This window comes from Pseudophryne corroboree, chromosome 3, assembly GCF_028390025.1.
Source record: "Pseudophryne corroboree isolate aPseCor3 chromosome 3, aPseCor3.hap2, whole genome shotgun sequence".
Taxonomy (NCBI): domain Eukaryota; kingdom Metazoa; phylum Chordata; class Amphibia; order Anura; family Myobatrachidae; genus Pseudophryne; species Pseudophryne corroboree.
Genome location: NC_086446.1, coordinates 734,220,481 through 734,238,427, shown reverse-complemented (window position 1 = coordinate 734,238,427; position 17,947 = coordinate 734,220,481). Strand labels below are relative to the sequence as shown.

Genomic DNA, 17,947 nt, shown 5'->3' with positions numbered 1-17,947 from the left:
CTTCATACAGATGTGTCCTCTTACATCCATGTTGAAGTCACGCTAAACTGCCCTTGAAGTCTCGCCATGCTGTGGCTGGACTCTGTAGCAATGAGCATCTCTTTTTTTGCATTTTTTGTCCACGAAAACATGTCTTAGACACCATGTAATGCAATAGGACACACAAGCAGCTTCTGCTGATTAAAATGATATGCAGCATGCCTATATTCTGTGTGTAATTGCGACACTATCTGCGTCTAAAATGCCACGTTAGTGTTTTCCATGAAAACACTGTAGCATAGCATTTTGTATGCAGATACAGCCGCAGTCACACACACAATATAGGCAAGCTGCATATAATTTTAATCAGCAGAAGCTGATTGTGCGTCCTATTGCATTACTTTGCGTCTAATACGCTTTTTTGCAAAATAAAAACACAAAAGACGCTTGTAGCTACAGTCACACGGCACTAACGCGTTATGTGTAGTGCGACTTGTAGCGCATGGAGCAAAGATGTAAGGACACATCTGTATATGTCAGCTGAACAGAACTGCAAGAGGTTGTCATTCATAATATTACATTGCAACAAAATGTTCCTGATTTGCGAACATGTCACTTCAAAGTTTTATTTATTTTTTTCAGTGAAAACTATTTAGTGCGCTGGTCAAGTTCAGGCCTGCCGAAAGACATTGAAAGACTGCATAATCTACGGGCTGTTTTCACTGTAAGTTATTTTTATAGACATATCGGTAGCATGTTTTGAAATGAAGAACCAAGTTCTCAAGTAACCTTAATTGGGTGGACATAGTGGTTGATTCAGAGATACAGTATATGTAAGCATTATGTGCCCCAAACCTCGCAGTATGATCATCATGCCGCTGGCATTTGGGACAAGGTAAGAGGCAGCGTTCCAAAAACCGGGGGGTGGCTTTAGTACGCAGCACTGGATTCAAGAGGCTGGAAGGAGACCTCTATTTACACAAGATTTCTCCTGTGGTATTACCGGTATCCGGTCTCTAAGTCGGCAGTAACTAGGTCGACAGTGTCAAAGTTGACCACTATTGGTCGACAGTGACAAGGTCGACAGTGTTTCTAGGTCGACCTGGTCTCAAGGTTGACAGGTCAAAAGGTCGACATGAGTTTTTCACTTTTTTGGACTTTTTCATACTTAACGATCTACGCGGACTACGATTGGAAATAGTAACCTGTGCCGAGCACAGCGGGGCACCTTGCCCGTGCGAGGGGACACGGTGCACTAATTGGGGTTCCCGGTCACTGTACGGAGAAAGCGACACCAAAAAAACATAAAACAACTCATGTCGACCTGTTGACCTAGACCATGTCGACATACAGACCCTGTTGACCTAGCATCCCTGTTGATCTAGTTACTGTCGACCAATAGTAGTTGACCTAGACACTGTCGACCTAGTTGCTGTCGACCTTCCATGCCACACCCGGTATTACCATATTATTGCACAGCTGCTGTGTGATCTGCTTCTATCTCTGAATCGGGGCCATACTTAGAGATGAGTTATTGATAAAAGTCTGTTCAGTCTTGGCGATTACTGTGTAATACTGAGGTAGAGGAGAAAATAAAATATATATAAAGTATGCTGTGCTTCCCAATTTTAAGTTAAAGAATTTGTGATCATGCTATGATTTTGCTGCATGGATATAAAATTGAATGTCCAGTATAGCTTAGTGGAAAGCAATATTCAGTCTGTGATGGGAGGGGATGAATGTAGGCACAGTATGAAAGAGAAAAATGTATGTCCTCCAGAAAACGTGGAGTTGATGCTATATCTGGACAAACACCGACCGAGCTGCCAGGCTGCCACGTACGTAGATATCTGTCACATTTGGCCACACAAGTTCATACAGACATGAAGCAATGTTGGAAAGATCTCGAAGGTTATGTGCTAGTGTCCCGAGTTTTCATAAGCCGCGCAATTCTGGCGACCTTGGCTGCAGATTTAAAACGGCAATAATTTAAATGAAAAACTTGGCTTTGTTTTGCCTTGTAAGTTATTACCACATTAAGGGGTCTATTCATGAAGCAGTGAAAAGTGTGGAGAAGTGAGCCAGTGGAGAAGTTGCCCATGGCATGCAGGGAATGATTACAAAGTGAACAGTGACAACTGAATTTATGGTTTATCATGATTGCCCTCTTCTGGTTCCTTATCAATCAGATGTTGATTGGGATGTGCAGTTTTCTGGTGTCCAATGACCTTGTGATTTGTGATCTGTTCTCAACCTAATTAGCTATCAAATTGATAGTGTTTATGGATACCTTTTAGTTGTGACTTTGTAACTTGGCCCCCCTAACCTGTTGCACTTGCTTAGTCCATATTGCAGCCTAAATATTGGACAGTTGAGGCTGCGTTATCCAGAGACCTCCCCCATCTGTCCCCATCCCCCATTACAAAGAGACATTCTCATTGCCCAAAGGAATCTCTATTCAAGACACACAGAAGTCCCACTCATTGTGAGATACTCTGTCCTTTTTAAAAAAAACAAAGCAAAAAAAACCTTGGACCATGTCCACTGTCGCTTTTATACAAGGATGCATCCACTTCTTATGCCCAATTCAGCTCTTTTTTGAAGTCTCTGGTCATTGATATGCTAGCAACACTATGGTCGTGTCTAGGATCATCGCCCAGTTAACGTGGCACTGTTTGACAAATAGATCTTGTTGCATCATCAAGCTCCCCCAACCCCATCGCAGTTGAAATGGGAGCCGGATGCAGGAGTTTTGTTTTCCCTCCCGGGAGCTGGAAGGACTCCCCCAAATCAGTGAGTCTCCCAGAAATTTCGTCAGAGTAGGCAGCTATGCTGTAGGCATGTGGCTGGCCGCTGTGTTTTTTTTTTTTTTGTGTCATTTTTGTTTCATTTTTAATGAGTCTATCATAGACTCATGATGAGACTGAATACTGTAGGCTTGCATTTTTATTATGCTGGCGTATCAGTCCAGGTTTATAGGAAGGAAGAAAGAGTCAAACTACAAAACCTAACCAGAACTCCCTGGAGTTGCACAAAAATGCTCAACACGCATCTGTTCCTTTTCTTCTAGACCAGTGATTCCCAAACTCTGTCCTCAATGAACCCCAACAGTTCATGTTTTCCAGGTCACCTAGCAGGTGCACAGGTGTATTCATTACTTACTGACACATTTTTAAAGATCCACAGGTGGAGCTAATTATTTCACTAGTGATTCTGTGAGGAGACCTAAAAAACAGGAACTGTTGGGGGTTCAAGTCAAGGAACCTATGTTCTAGACCACCTTAGTAGCATCTCTCTTCCCACAGGATCTAGGCAGTAAAGACCTGAAAAGAGAGAAAATAAGTTTTGTCTGCCAGATTGTGAGAGTTGGACGCATGGAGCTACGAGACAACAACACCAGGAAACTAACGTCAGGACTTAGGAGACCATTTGGTGTGGCAGGTATTTATTTTAACTAAATTAATCTATATGTAACAGTACTTTTAGCCTAAAACAATAATTTAATTAACCGAAACTATTAGTGATAATTAAAGAGGTTTTACACTTATGTTAAAAACACTACCCTTTGATGGATCTCTGGTAAAGTTTTTAGTCCTCCAGTCCCATAGTAGGTGCGTGAACCAAGGTAACAGGGGTAGGGGGGGGGGTAATTCAAACCTGATTGTAGCAGCAAATTTGTTAGCAGTTGGGCAAAACCATGGAGGGGGGGGGGGGGGGGCAGATATAACATTTGCAGAGAGAGTTAGATTTGGGTGGGTTATTTTGTTTCTGTGCAGAGTAAACACTGCCTGCTTTAGTTTTACACTGCAATTTAGATTTCAGTTTAAATACACCCCACCCAAATCTAACTCTCTCTGCACATGTTATATCTGCCCCACCTGCAGTGCACTTGGTTTTGCCCAAATGCTAACAAATTTGCTGCTACGATCAGGTCTAAATTACCCCCAGGGTTTCTTCCTATAACAAAGTGGGTTTATCCAAAAGTCCGTCCGTTTCCCCACCTCCTTTATTGTTGATATGGCAGTTCCTGATCAAATGCAATAAATGGATATGAAACACATATGGTCAGAGCAAAGGATTGTTGTAGAATGCATATAAAAAGATAAAGGCTGCAATATTTATAACTGATCGTACAAAGGTCTTTTTAGCTTATCATTGTGTTCTTTTTGTCCATACAACTAAATCCTGCATATACCTGTTCCTAAAGTGTGCTTTATATACTTTCATTTGATGCGGTGTTGTCGCTGCAAGCTGTTTGGGAAAGTTCATGTCGCTAACGACTCGCCATGCTTCTCCGGGGCTGAATCAGGCGAGGAACGTGGTGACAGATGCTAAATAACGCTTGAATATAGATTTAATAATGTCATGCACATTCCATCTTTGCATTCCATTAAAGTGTACCAGCAATTCCATCCATTAAAACACTCACAAACACGGTCCACACTGTTAATTTTATGTCTGTCTGCTTTCAGTAATGGATGTGACTGACATAATTACTGGAAAAGTTGACGACGAGGACAAACAGCATTTTATACCTTTTCAGCCGTAAGTACTTAGTATTCCAAACATTTACAATTATAATGAAGACTCTGGTTCTGCTGTTTTTTTCTTTGTCAGCTGCAAAATATAACCTGGTTCTACTCTGTTTTCTCGAGTTTTATATTTGCAGTGAACGGAAATGATCCCTATTTTGCGCATACGCTTCCGTAAAGCACTGTACAATCATCTGTCAGATGGTCCCATGCAAACCAATGGATCCCCCCCAAACTTTTCTATTCCTTGAGCTTGCTTAGTACAATTTTTATAACAATTCTTATTGCTGACGTGTGGCTCTCTCCATAAAACTTCTTGGACGAATGTTTTTATTTTTTTCAATTTTTTTCCAGACCACCTCTTCATCTTAATGAACGTTGACATTTTATTGTAAGATAGTGTTTGAAGCTTTTGAATTGCTACAGCAGTACAGTCTGAATAATTTACCAAGACAGCTGTTTTATGGGCTTATATAACAAACAATACAAAGTCACCGTTCCACATCCATTATCACCGAACGCCTCAGTTCGGCCCACACTGACCTTCCTTATAATGTTCTCTGCTTCCTGGGGAATATACCGTACAATGACACAGGCATGTTTAGTGCTTTCACAATCTTTTATCCGATTGAAGGAGCAGGAAATTTTCATCCGGCATCAAATAACGTAGGTTCAAAGGCCGTATAATTATATGCTACTTTCCAATAATCCACTGTAATGTAAGGGGGCTTATCGTCTATATAATTCATATGTAATTCTTGGTACTGAAAATTGCTTCTACACGTGGATGAATAAAATGTATAATACGCCTTTCTTATATGTTACTTATACTATTTGTACAAGTATTTGTGTACAGTGTATTACTGCTTACAGTGTACGATTTACTCAAATCACATCTGTATTATTATACGTGTCATTTGATATACTCTGCAAACTTCCAATCTATGTGTTAAACTAGTTTGGTTTTTCTGCTGCCTTACTTTTGAAATCCATCCCTTACAAATGGTGTTCTGCTACAGAATCAGAGGTGAAACCGGTCAACCCAACACCCAATTTATTTTTGATGGCGTTTACAAAGTTAAACTTCAGTGTTCTACTTATGCTGAAACCCTTCTGTCCTGCTGGTCTGCGTTTATCATACCGCACGTCGGGATCCCGGCGGTCGCAATACCGACGATGGAATCCCGACGGGTGTACAATGCCGCTGCCGGAATACCGGCGAGGTAGGTTATTCTCCCTCCGTGGGTGTCCACGACAACCACAGAGGGAGACTAGAACCTGTGGCGAGTGAAGTGAGCCACCGCACCCGCAGCTTAGTGAGCACATCGACTCCGCAAGGGGCCTCGATGCCCTCGCCCCGAAGCCGGCATTTTGGCGGAGGGGATGCCGCTGTCTGTATAGTGACAGCCGGCATCCCGTACCCCGGGGTCCCATTCCGATCTCACATAGAAGGGCCTCCAACAATATAGTCCTGCAGGGGTTTGGAGGCTGGTCTGTTTTCTAAGCCTTGGATGGAGATAAAGTGGATAGAGATAAAGTACCAGCCAATCGGCTCCTTGCTGCCTTGTCATAGGCTGGGTTTGAAAAATGACACGAGCTGGTTGGCTGGCCCTTTATCTCCATCCAAGGCTTAGTAAATAGACCCCTATGTCACACAGCTTGTTAATGACGTGTCTCTCTGTTTGAGTAAGGGAAACATTCGTAGCAGAAGTGCTGGAACGTTGGGACTTATGAGGATCGGCCAGATGGCATTCCCCTCCTGCAGAACTTTGTATTGTATCATTAAAGAAACAAATACAATGTATTAGATTTTTTTTATGGAAATGTCAACATTAAGAAGGAGAACATAATAAAGTTAAAAGGGTGGGTAAAAGGAAGCGGGACAGCTAGCTAAGGGACTGAGGGAAGACCGAAGGAGGACAAAATACCGACCATATAGTTATATATTTTCTTACAGCTTGATGTGATGATGTGATGATGTGGACTTGTGTTCAGTTTTCTGTAGGAGATGAGTGGGGAAGTAATAAGTAGGATGGGGGGGGGGGTTCACCTCAAATTAAGTACACAAAAATAGATGACATGGTTTAGAGTGTAGGTATCGTTCAGAGTCCTTATGAACGAGCGGTGGTAAAATGGTTGGGGATATGATGAAAGGTAACAGTGATTTGTTGTTTGCCGCATGTTAGCCAAATATTGGGGCAGATGTTTTAAGCCTGGATAAGGCATAAGGAAGTGATAAACCAGTGATATGTGCAAGGTGATAAACGCACAAGCCAATCGGCTCCTGTTCATTTACATATTGGAGCTGATTGTCTGGTGCGTTTATCACCTTGAACTTATCACTGGTTTATCTCTTCCTTATGCCTTCTCCAGGTCAATACATCTGCCCCATTATTGGTTGCAGCAGACAGTGGAAGATTCCTTTACTTTCCAGTTAGAAGAAATAAGACTCTTAGCCACTTTTAAAATGAGTCTTTATATATATATATATATATATATATATATATATATATATATATATATATATATATATATATATATATATATATATATAATATTTTTTTTTTTTTTGAGTACAGTATCTTGGGAGGTGGTTGGCAGAGGTCCGGGTAATGGGGAGTAGAGGGAGAGGGCACAGGCAGCTGATCATTGGTAGTTGTTTTAACGAGACCATGGATCTTTGTTTAGAAGCATCTTCAGTTAGGACATGTCCTTCATATGATCAGTAGGGTACCCTCTGACCACACGTTCCCCAACAGATCCGTACTGTTTAAGGCGAAGAAGTGGAGGCAAGGTGGGACACCAAAACATCAGTAAAATATATTATGAGTTTTCTTTTGGTTTTTAATTGCGATTGAGCGGTCAGCTACAGTAGGTTAGTTTTTATCTTGGACTACTGTGTCCGCATCCTTACAAAGGCCACCCCAAGTTTTCATTTCTGGCTGCCATTCTCCTTTGTGTTCCAGCATGAAGTCTGATAATTCCTGACTCTGTTGGGACAAACGAGTTGTGGATTTAAAAAGGTTTTTGCTTTGCAGGGCATTTAAACTTACAGGCTTCTAAAAACAGACGCCCCATGGGTAACATGTTTACTATCTACACAACTCCCAAAATGTAAGTAAGTACTCACGGAGAGATCCATGCTTAAAATCTAAGCAATCTGACTAGATTGCTTTGATTTTAAGCACAGATCACTCGTGTGTACCCCCCACAGCGATAGCGATGTGCGGCCCTGTGCATCACTATAGCCGGTGCTAGATTGGCCTGCATGCAGGCTCAATCTAGCACGTCGCTCATTGCACCCGCTGGGTGAAGTGAGCGGCCCCCCGTCCTCCCCCCGCCTCGCTCAGCACACTGAGCGGGTGGAGAGATGTGCACTGAGCGGTTCGCTCAGCCACATGTCTCCCGTGTGTAGGGCCCTTAAGGGTGATGCAGACATTCCAGCATCACAGGCAGATGAAGAAATCCACTGCATGACAGGTGGTAAATCCATCCAGGTACCAGATAATACAACCCCAAAACACTATGATCAACATTGGTACTGTATTAAAGACCTGAGATACCCACAGTCCTACATCTGTATCGGACAATAAGAAGCAGGTTAACTCTATGGGTGTGGTAGATAGACTAGACTTAGGTCGACAGTGTCTAGGTCGACCACTATTGGTTGACAGTAAGTAGATCGACATGGTTTCTAGGTCGACAGGGACTCCAGCTCGACATGTACTAGGTCGACATGAAAAAAGTTCGACATGATTTGTTTTCATTTTTTTGGTGTTTTCTTCGTAGAGTGACCGGGAACCCCAATTAGTGCACCGTGTCCCCTCGCATGGCTTGCTTTGCTCGGCGTACTTTGGGCAAGGTGCCTCGCTGCGCTCGGCACAGGTTACCGTTCCTGATTGTAGTCCACGTGGATCAAAAAGTATGAAAAAGTTTAAAAATTTTTTAAAAAAAGTGTTACACTCATGTCGACCTAGTACATGTCAACCTAGAAACCATGTCGACCTACTTACTGTCGACCAATAGTGGTCGACCTACTTACTGTCGACCAATAGTGGTCGACCTAGAGACCGGATCCCGTTTACACTTAGTAACATGTCTGCAAGCCATAACAAATGTGACAACAAAGCAGGAACGAGCTGAGGGCTACAAGCGAAGGCTCGGAGGGCTGCCTGTTGACCATCACTGGTATAACTTAAGAGTGGAAACTGAAGCACGTGTGTGGTTATTGTCTGATGTGCAATTATCACATAAATCCTGCTTCCACAACCATGTCCCGCTCAATCCACTATAGAATTGATGGGCCGGGGCGGATTTAGGGGTCAGGCTGCCCCTAGGCGCATTATTGTCTGCCCCTCCAACCGTCTCGTTACTGCCCCTTCATTTCAGGGCTAGTCCGGATACATCGGTAATACCAAAGCAGCCCCAACCACACCCCACTACCACCTCCTGGACCACAATTTGCTGAACATTGGTCTACTCTGGTCAGTTGCAAAACAAAAATATAAAAAAAAGAAGTCGGAATGACAATCACTTGGCCTCATCAGTGTGGTGTGCCACCGCCCCTAGGCACGTGCCTAGTGGGAAAACCACTGGTGATGGAATGATGGGGGCGGGGGGTAGTTGTCCACTCCTCAATTTTGGGGGGCTGCTGGACATCCTGTAACAGTAGGGGAGTATGAGTCTTGTCCAAAAACAGGTTTTAGGACCCCAGTCGTGGTCGCAACCCACAAATTGTGTACCTCAGTCATGTTTCTATTCTACATTGACCTTAAAGCTTCCAATATATATTGCCTTCAAATTATAGAAATAAAGTACAGCTTACTGTATAAATACTGTTTTGTTGTTTTTTTGTATTGTTTTTTATACAGTAGGTGACATTTGTTTTCTCAAAATGCAGTGCAATGTTTTTTTTATTTTTTACGGAATCTAAATTCCCTATGTGGCTTAATTATTAAGGACAAACTTGAAACAAAACTGAAATCACTATGCGTATCTCATCCCCCGGACATTGTATACTGCTTATGATGTTTCATTCTGTACACACAAACTATTGCAAGTTGTGAGCAATCTGTTATGCTATTTGAATATTTGATTAGAAGTTGACAGTGAGAACGGTGGTGTTCTCCCCCTACTGGGAGACCAATTAATTTGCTTGCACAAGTAACTATTAGGATGTTTACGTGTTATGTACATTACCAAGTCTCCTGCTGCGTTCCAGCTTCTTACCGAGTGGCTCTGTACACAAATGCACAGAAATATGTGATCCTTGCTGGATTTCTGTCTCATGTCACCCTTAAGATCTTTTGCCCAGATTTCCTGGACGCCCAGTCTCTGTTCATGAATGTTGCACATTTTTTAGTAGATAATGTAGAAATATTCTGTCATACAGATGATATGGGGTGAAGCAAATACTACTTGTATACATTTGCGCAAGATAAAATACTGGTGCAGATGTATTAAGCCTGGAGAAGTGATAAACCAGTGATAAGTGCAAGGTGATAACGCACCAGTCAATCAGCTCCAATATGTAAATTGACAGTTAGAATCTGATTGGCTGGTGCGTTATCACCTTGCACTTATCACTGCTTTATCACCTCTCCAGGCTTAATACATCTGCCGCAGTGGTATGAAAGCTTTCACGGCAGCGATAGCTCAATCATCATTACCTGCTGAAGGTTAAGAAATGTGGGAATCCGGGATATAGGGATGATGTGGATCTACTTGCGGTGGGGGTTCTTCTCTAAAATGAATGTGATAGTAATTTGTTTTTTTATCGTTCAAGAATGGGGTGTACATGCCTGTGGATTAAAACTTAATGTTATGTTATATTTCATGAAAATACCTTAGAATGCTATTGCAACACATTTCTACTTAGATCCTTTATTATTTACTTAAGTGGTAGCTTTTCAAAGCCATCGCTTGTCATCCGTTTTGGCTGTGGAACTTAAAAGGGCAACAATATTAAATGTAAATGGAAACCAGGAGTGTTTTTGCATGTAATATTCATGCCCTTTTAAATCCCCTCCAGCCAAAACCACCAACAAATTTACGTTACTCCTGAGTTGATCTTATGTTTGTTTTCTTGGTTTAAAAGATAAACTGGTCACTTTATACCCAATTATCTTACATTCCAACATGTTCCTGAAACATTTGGCGTTAATGTGGGGTTTGGTGTGTTTTTTATTTTTTTTTGCTGTTTTTTTTATTTTTTTATTTGAAAGTGTTTTTTTCCTTTTAACTGTAATTTTGCCTGTGAGTGCAGGTTCCCTGCCTATGGGTACTCTCACAGACATACTTCTCAGGGACTTAGGGTCATAAAATGGCTTTATCTTCTCCAAAGTGATTTCCCACGTACTGATCTTTCCATATCTTTCTTGTCATCTATTTCTGTTCTTTGTATGTTGTGGACTAATACACAATTTTGTACAATCTGTGCTATGACCTCATCCATCCCCTTGTTTCTGTGATCTCTGGCTTTCTGTGACCCTTTGTTTCCCGTGGTGGTGTCTGTGATGTGCACTCCAGGCTAGCATTGGATGACGTCATCCGACACAAGCAGCTCAACCTATCATCCCGTTTTTCACCCAGGGTGGCAGGGGAGAGTGATTTCCTTCAGACTGTTATAAACAAAGTGATTGCTGCCAAGGAAGTTAACCACAAAGGGCAAGGTATGTACTTTTCATGCAACAGTAATGCAGCAACCAGCAGTTGCAGATTCATCCAGCTGGTGTATATCTCATTAGCATATAAACCGCTCTCATTCGAATGTAAACTGCACAGATATACTTTTTTCAAGTTTGTACCTTTGCAAATAGAAAGCAGAAGTAGATTTTTTTTATTGATGATGGTTAATTGGGGTTATATAAAGTAAGTTTATGCATGGTGTGGTGGGCAGTGTTTCCAATTGGTTGGGCAACGTTGACCAAATTATGCTAGTGGGTGGTTTTTCTTTAGAGCAGGCAATCCCAACCACGGTCCTCAAGGCACACCAACAGTGCAGGTTTTAGTGATATCTAGACTGCAGCACAGGTGACTTAATTAGTAGCTCAGTTATTTTGATTTAACAATCTGTGCTGCAGCCTGGATATCACTAAAACCTGCACTGTTGGTGTGCCTTGAGGACCGTGGTTGGGAATGCCTGCTTTAGAGGGTGTGATCTTATGCAACCAATGAAATGTTTTAAGTGTTTTCCGAGAGCTTCAATCACATACCGTGCAGAGAGCATTCTATGACCTATACAATACAAAGAGCATTCAGTGACCTGCATACAATTTATAGATTTTTGTAACGTTCAAGTTATAATATAAGAAGCATGAAGGGGTCTAGTTAAGAAATACAAAAAGCTTATTCTATGATGAAATTTTAGTGATGTCTGCGGTAACGCGCATTCGGATGATCTTCATATAACGCGGGTCATTGGTTACATGCATGTATACAATACAGATAATATTTAATGGAACTTGTATATAAAATATGGTGAATTACTGTGACCCAAATTAAAAGTTGCCTATACGCAATACAGAGATTGTTCTAGTGACAACTATACAATATAAGGGACATTCAATACAGGTATCATTTGAGTAACCACTATACAATACCAGAAACATTCTAATAACTTAAAAATCATACAAAGACTATCCTAGTAACCAATATACAATACAGAGAGAATTCTACTTACCACTATACAGAACACAGTATACAATAGTGTTATAAAATGCAAATTCTTTACTGATGGCCCCTACGCATTGCAGACCACAAATCTTTCATGGAATCCCCAGAATTCTATATTTAATTTTTTTTCAATTATTACCCCGTCAATGCATTATCTGGTGATGTGAAGGTCCAGTACAATCATCTGTTTTTTGGATACTTTGTCCCTCACTGACAAAGGGAGATGAGCCTACCCACCATCTTTGTTACTGTACCTTCTCTATTTAGTGGATAATGGAAGAATTAACGTGGAACAACATAACTGCAAAAACGTCTATGTAAAGATTTTGTTGTGCAACTGTAGTCAATAGAAAGTGTAACCTTCCTCTTTCTCTCTGCATTCAAGGTCTGTGGGTCACCATGAAGTTGTTGCCTGGTGACATTCATCAGATTAGAAAGGAATTTCCTCACTTGGTGGATAGGTCTACAGCTGTGGCACGGAAAATGGGATTCCCCGAGATCATCATGCCAGGTACATATAAGGGTTACTAAGGGAACGGCTGGTGGCTATTTACAGTGTACTGCTATAAAATGTTGTATGTTGTCCTCATACAACTAGCCTCCAAAGGTCATGTTACGCTAAATGCTTGGCTTCCATGAGCCACCAGATTCTGCGCAAACTCTGCTAGCACCGGATGTCTTTTTTTCGCCTCTTTCTACCCGAAAATGCATCTTATTAGCAATGTGAGTAGGACTCACCGGGTGACCGCGCTGGTTCATTTGATATCCAACTCTCGTATATCCGTGTCTGTATATGAAGCACAAAGGAACTAAAGGCGATTTTGAGCTCAAAGTAGCTCACTTTTGGCATTTTGAGCTACTTTGAGCTCACTCGTCCAGTGCGTATGGCCGGGCGATGAGCGGTGATACGCTCTCTCGCATCATCACTGGCCACTGCCGTCCGTCGGGCTGTTTGAATAGCCGAGTGAAGCACTTTTCACTGTTTCCTGTGTATCCCATCAGCGCAGTGACAGGTAATGGGTGGGCACAGGGGCAGCCTCAGGCCGGGCAGGGGTGTGACGAGGGCTCTATTTGTCATGGAGGAGGGCTCCTATCGGTCACGGAGGGGGGCTCTGTCACCCATTCATGTTACCAGGGGGTGTACTGTGCACATATATGCATACAGCCGTCCCTGGTCCCTTTCCCATGCTGCTCTGTACTCTACCTCTCTGGCCTGTACAGCAGAAAGAGGAAACCTGTGTCTCTCTATGGCTACGGTGCAGTACAAGACCCAGGCTTACTTATTGTTACTGCACCTGAGAGCCTGAACAGGTTGTGTATCAGGCCTACAGGGAATACCCTAACCACCCACCTGGAGGTGCCTAAACCTAACCCCCCATCCCCGCTGCCTAAACCTAACCGTCCCTCCCCTGCAGCCTGACCCTAATCCCCCCAGGGGTGCCTAACCCTCTGTGTGGTGCCTAAACCTAACCCCCCCCCCCCCCACCTTCCTGTTCCTAACCCGCCGGCTGTTACTACGGTCGGGAATCCGGAGTCCGTTTCCAGCCCCTTTCAGAGATCTGGCGTTGGGGTTCCGGCATCTATATTTCCACTGCCGGGATCCCGACAGCTGGCATCTTCCCCGCATTCTGCCTACAGTACATTCTGTGTAGTCTTTTATTTTTTTAATTTCTCTTACGTCCTAGAGGATGCTGTGGACTCCAAAAGGACCATGGGGTATAGACGGATCCGCAGGAGCTTGGGCACACTATAAAGACTTAAACTGGGTGTGAACTGGCTCTTCCCTCTATGCCCCTCCTCCAGACCTCAGTTAGACTTTGTGCCCAGGAGTGATGGGACACACACTAGGGGAGCTCTCCTGAGTTTCTCTAAAAGACTTTGTTAGGTTTTTTATTTTCAGGCAGACCTGCTGGCTACAGGCTCCTTGCAGCGTGGGAGTGAAGGGAGAGAAGCAGGACCTACTTCTTAGTTTAAGGGCTCTGCTTCTTGGCTACTGGACACCATTAGCTCCAGAGGGTTCGATCACTTGCTGCGCCTAGCTGCTTGTTCCCGGAGCCGCGCCGTCATCCCCCTCACAGAAGCCAGAAAAAAGAAGCCGGGTGAGTATGTGAAGAACAGAAGACTTCAGTGACGGCAGAAGACTTCAGTAACGGAGGTAACGCTGCGCTCCATGCTCCCACACACCAACGTCTCTGGCAGGGTGCAGGGCGCTGGGGGGGAGCGCCCTGGGCGGCATGTTGCTGAGGTTTGGATCTCTGGCGGGGGGACATATTTAGGTGTCCGGACACCGGGTATGTTCACCCCGCCAGTGTGCCGCGAAACGGAGGGAGCAGCAGCGGCTCTTGCAGGGTGCAAGGCGCTGGGGGGGGGAGCGCCCTGGGCGGCGTATACTGACTTAGATCGCTGGCAGGGGGACATATTTAGTTGGCCGGACACCGGGTATGTCACCCCGCCAGGGTGCCGCAGCGATCGCGCTGCGTGCCTTTGCTCCCACACACCACCGTCTTCCGAGGGTGCAGGGCGCATGGGGGGCGCCCTGGGCAGCGATTCTATTTATGTGTATATGCAGGGGGTTATACGCTGTATATAGGTTCCCCCAGCTCAATATATGTAGTTTTATATATGCTTTTTGAGCGGGCTTAAGCACGCAGAGAAGGGGCGGAGCTTAGACCTCACAGCGGAGTCAGCGCCATTTTGCTCAGGTCCCCGCCAAGGCTTGCTGTATAGTAAGAAGGAGGGGGGGCACAGTGTTTTTTTTAATGCTATATGGAGTCATATAGCATTATGTTTTATAAGGGGCGCATAATCTTTGTGATACGTAAATTCAGTGTTTCCCTGTTTGTTTATCCACTATCTTTTAGTCCGACATATGTCGACATATGTGAAGGCTTTGTCACAAGCTGCTATGGGGATAGCTGTCGGCTTCGCCGGCGCATGACGGTACTTGATTTGGAAGATTAAGTATTTACAGGTTGGTGTGTGTGTGCTTAAAAAAGTAAACACGCTAGGGGAGACACAGTTGTTTGTGGGTGCCCTGTCGGCATCAACGGTATTTACTGGGTAAAAAAATTAACAGGCTGTTATTGCCTTGTACCTATATATATATTTATAGATATATGTGGGGGGAGTCTTATTGCAATTGTATATGTATGCTTCCCTCAGACCCCTCGGGGTTCCAAGATTGTTATTTTTTGCCTGTTGACTATTCCCTGCTGTCGACATATACTAAGTTTCTGTCGACCATAACGTTCCTGGTAGATCCACATCTGGGGCATGTCAGTACATGGTCATACACATTCAGAACACATTACTGTCACTAGGGACCTGACAGGTCTGGACAATCCACTTGCGTATAGGTTATATATATATGTATATATATGTTTATACTGTATATGCATGGTTAGGATATGTTACATGATGTATATCCATGAATGCTGAAACAATGGTATTCTTCTCATGTGCTGGTCGCTCTGTTGATTAAGCTCTAGATTGGCCGTGATGAGTTGGTTTTCGATCCTCTCAAGGAGTCCGAATATTATTCTCTTCCCGATGCGGAGAGAACATTGTGGCAGTCAACTCCTGGTCGACGCAGAGCCGGTCGCAAAGGATCATACACAGGAAGCTAAGTGATATTTTATTTATATACTTATTTGCACTGCATGTACATGGGGGAGTGTTCTGTTTGGACAGACATCCGATAGAATTACCCTACAGAGAGTGGGTAAAGTTGTTTATTATATTCTATAACATTGCAGCAGGTTGCCGCGTGACGGCAGGAGGTGTGGCCGGGGAAAACTGCTGAGGTTGTTTCCGAGAGATACTGGGATGCCTCAGTTCTTTCAATCTCGGCGGATACCACTGGTAAGTCTAGCTTTGTGAGTTAGACTCCTTCGCAGCGGTTGGGGATGCATTCTTTGGTGGGATGCAGTTGTTTTAATCGTTCGATACCGTTCCTTTTTCCTTTTCTGTGCAGACAGTGGAAGCTGAAAAGGTAAGAGTTCTGCAGCCCTGTTTGGTCCGCAGACCCGGATTTCGGTTTCTGTTTTCTCTGACGTCCTAGTGGATGCTGGGACTCCGTAAGGACCATGGGGAATAGCGGCTCCGCAGGAGACAGGGCACAAAATAAAAGCTTAAGGATCAGGTGGTGTGCACTGGCTCCTCCCCCTATGACCCTCCTCCAAGCCTCAGTTAGATTTTTGTGCCCGGCCGAGAAGGGTGCAATCTAGGTGGCTCTCCTGAGCTGCTTAGAATAAAAGTTTAGTTTAGTTTTTTTTTATTTTCAGTGAGTCCTGCTGGCAACAGGCTCACTGCATCGTGGGACTAAGGGGAGAAGAAACGGACTCACCTGAGTGCAGAGTGGATCGGGTTTCTTAGGCTACTGGACATTAGCTCCAGAGGGACGATCACAGGTTCAGCCTGGATGGGTCACCGGAGCCGCGCCGCCGTCCCCCTTACAGAGCCAGAAGAGACGAAGAGGTCCGGTGAAATCGGCGGCAGAAGACATCCTGTCTTCAGACTAAGGTAGCGCACAGCACCGCAGCTGTGCGCCATTGCTCTCAGCACACTTCACACTCCGGTCACTGAGGGTGCAGGGCGCTGGGGGGGAGCGCCCTGAGACGCAATATAACAGTATATACCTTAGGTGGCAAAAAGAATACATCACATATAGCTCCTGGGCTATATGGATGTATTTTAACCCCTGCCATTTTTACACAAAAAAGCGGGAGATAAGGACGTCGTGAAGGGGCGGAGCCTATCTCCTCAGCACACAAGCGCCATTTTCCCTCACAGCTCCGCTGGAAGGACGGCTCCCTGACTCTCCCCTGCAGTCCTGCTTCAGAATCAGGGTAAAAAAGAGAAGGGGGGGCATTTTTGGCAGCAAATAACGATAATAACAGCAGCTATAAGGGAATAACACTTATATAAGGTTATCCCTGTGTATATATATATAGCGCTGGGTGTGTGCTGGCAGACTCTCCCTCTGTCTCTCCAAAGGGCTAAGTGGGGTCCTGTCCTCTATCAGAGCATTCCCGGTGTGTGTGCTGTGTGTCGGTACGCGTGTGTCGACATGTATGAGGAGGAAAATGATGTGGAGGCGGAGCAGTTGCCTGTGTTGGTGATGTCACCCCCTAGGGAGTCGACACCTGACTGGATGATTGTATTTAAACAATTAAGTGATAATGTCAGCAATTTGCAAAAAACTGTTGACGACATGAGACAGCCGGCAAATCAATTAGTGCCTGTCCAGGCGTCTCAGACACCGTCAGGGGCGCTAAAACGCCCGTTACCTCAGTGGGTCGACACAGACCCTGACACAGATACTGAGTCTAGTGTCGACGGTAACGAGACAAACGTAATGTCCAGTAGGGCCACACGTTACATGATCACGGCAATGAAAGAGGCATTGAACCTTTCTGACACTACAAGTACCACAAAGAAGGGTATTATGTGGGGTGTGAAAAAACTACCAATAGTTTTTCCTGAGTCAGAGGAAATAAATGAGGTGTGTGATAAAGCGTGGGTTTCCCCCGATAAAAAACAGCTAATTTCTAAAAAATTATTAGCATTATATCCCTTCCCGCCAGAGGTTAGGGCGCGTTGGGAAACACCTCCTAGGGTAGATAAGGCGCTCACACGTTTATCTAAACAAGTAGCGTTACCGTCTCCTGATACGGCCACCCTCAAAGAACCAGCTGATAGAAGGCTGGAAAATATCCTAAAAAGTATATACACACATACTGGTGTTATACTGCGACCAGCAA

General features: G+C 44.1%; 1 protein-coding gene across 2 annotated transcripts in view; it reads left to right on the top strand.

Annotated features, from left to right (window-relative positions):
• The window catches only part of DOCK1 (dedicator of cytokinesis 1), a 649,074-nt gene that overhangs the window by 161,657 nt on the left and 469,470 nt on the right, over positions 1-17,947 (top strand). The window contains exons 9-13 of one of the 2 annotated variants that reach the window (XM_063962225.1): positions 622-703; positions 3,285-3,420; positions 4,452-4,524; positions 11,103-11,182; positions 12,571-12,696. In XM_063962225.1, the coding sequence (XP_063818295.1) occupies positions 622-703; positions 3,285-3,420; positions 4,452-4,524; positions 11,103-11,182; positions 12,571-12,696 (497 nt within the window). Of the gene's footprint in view, positions 1-621; positions 704-3,284; positions 3,421-4,451; positions 4,525-11,039; positions 11,183-12,570; positions 12,697-17,947 lie in introns of both variants that reach the window. The other variant, XM_063962224.1, reaches the window with a different exon arrangement.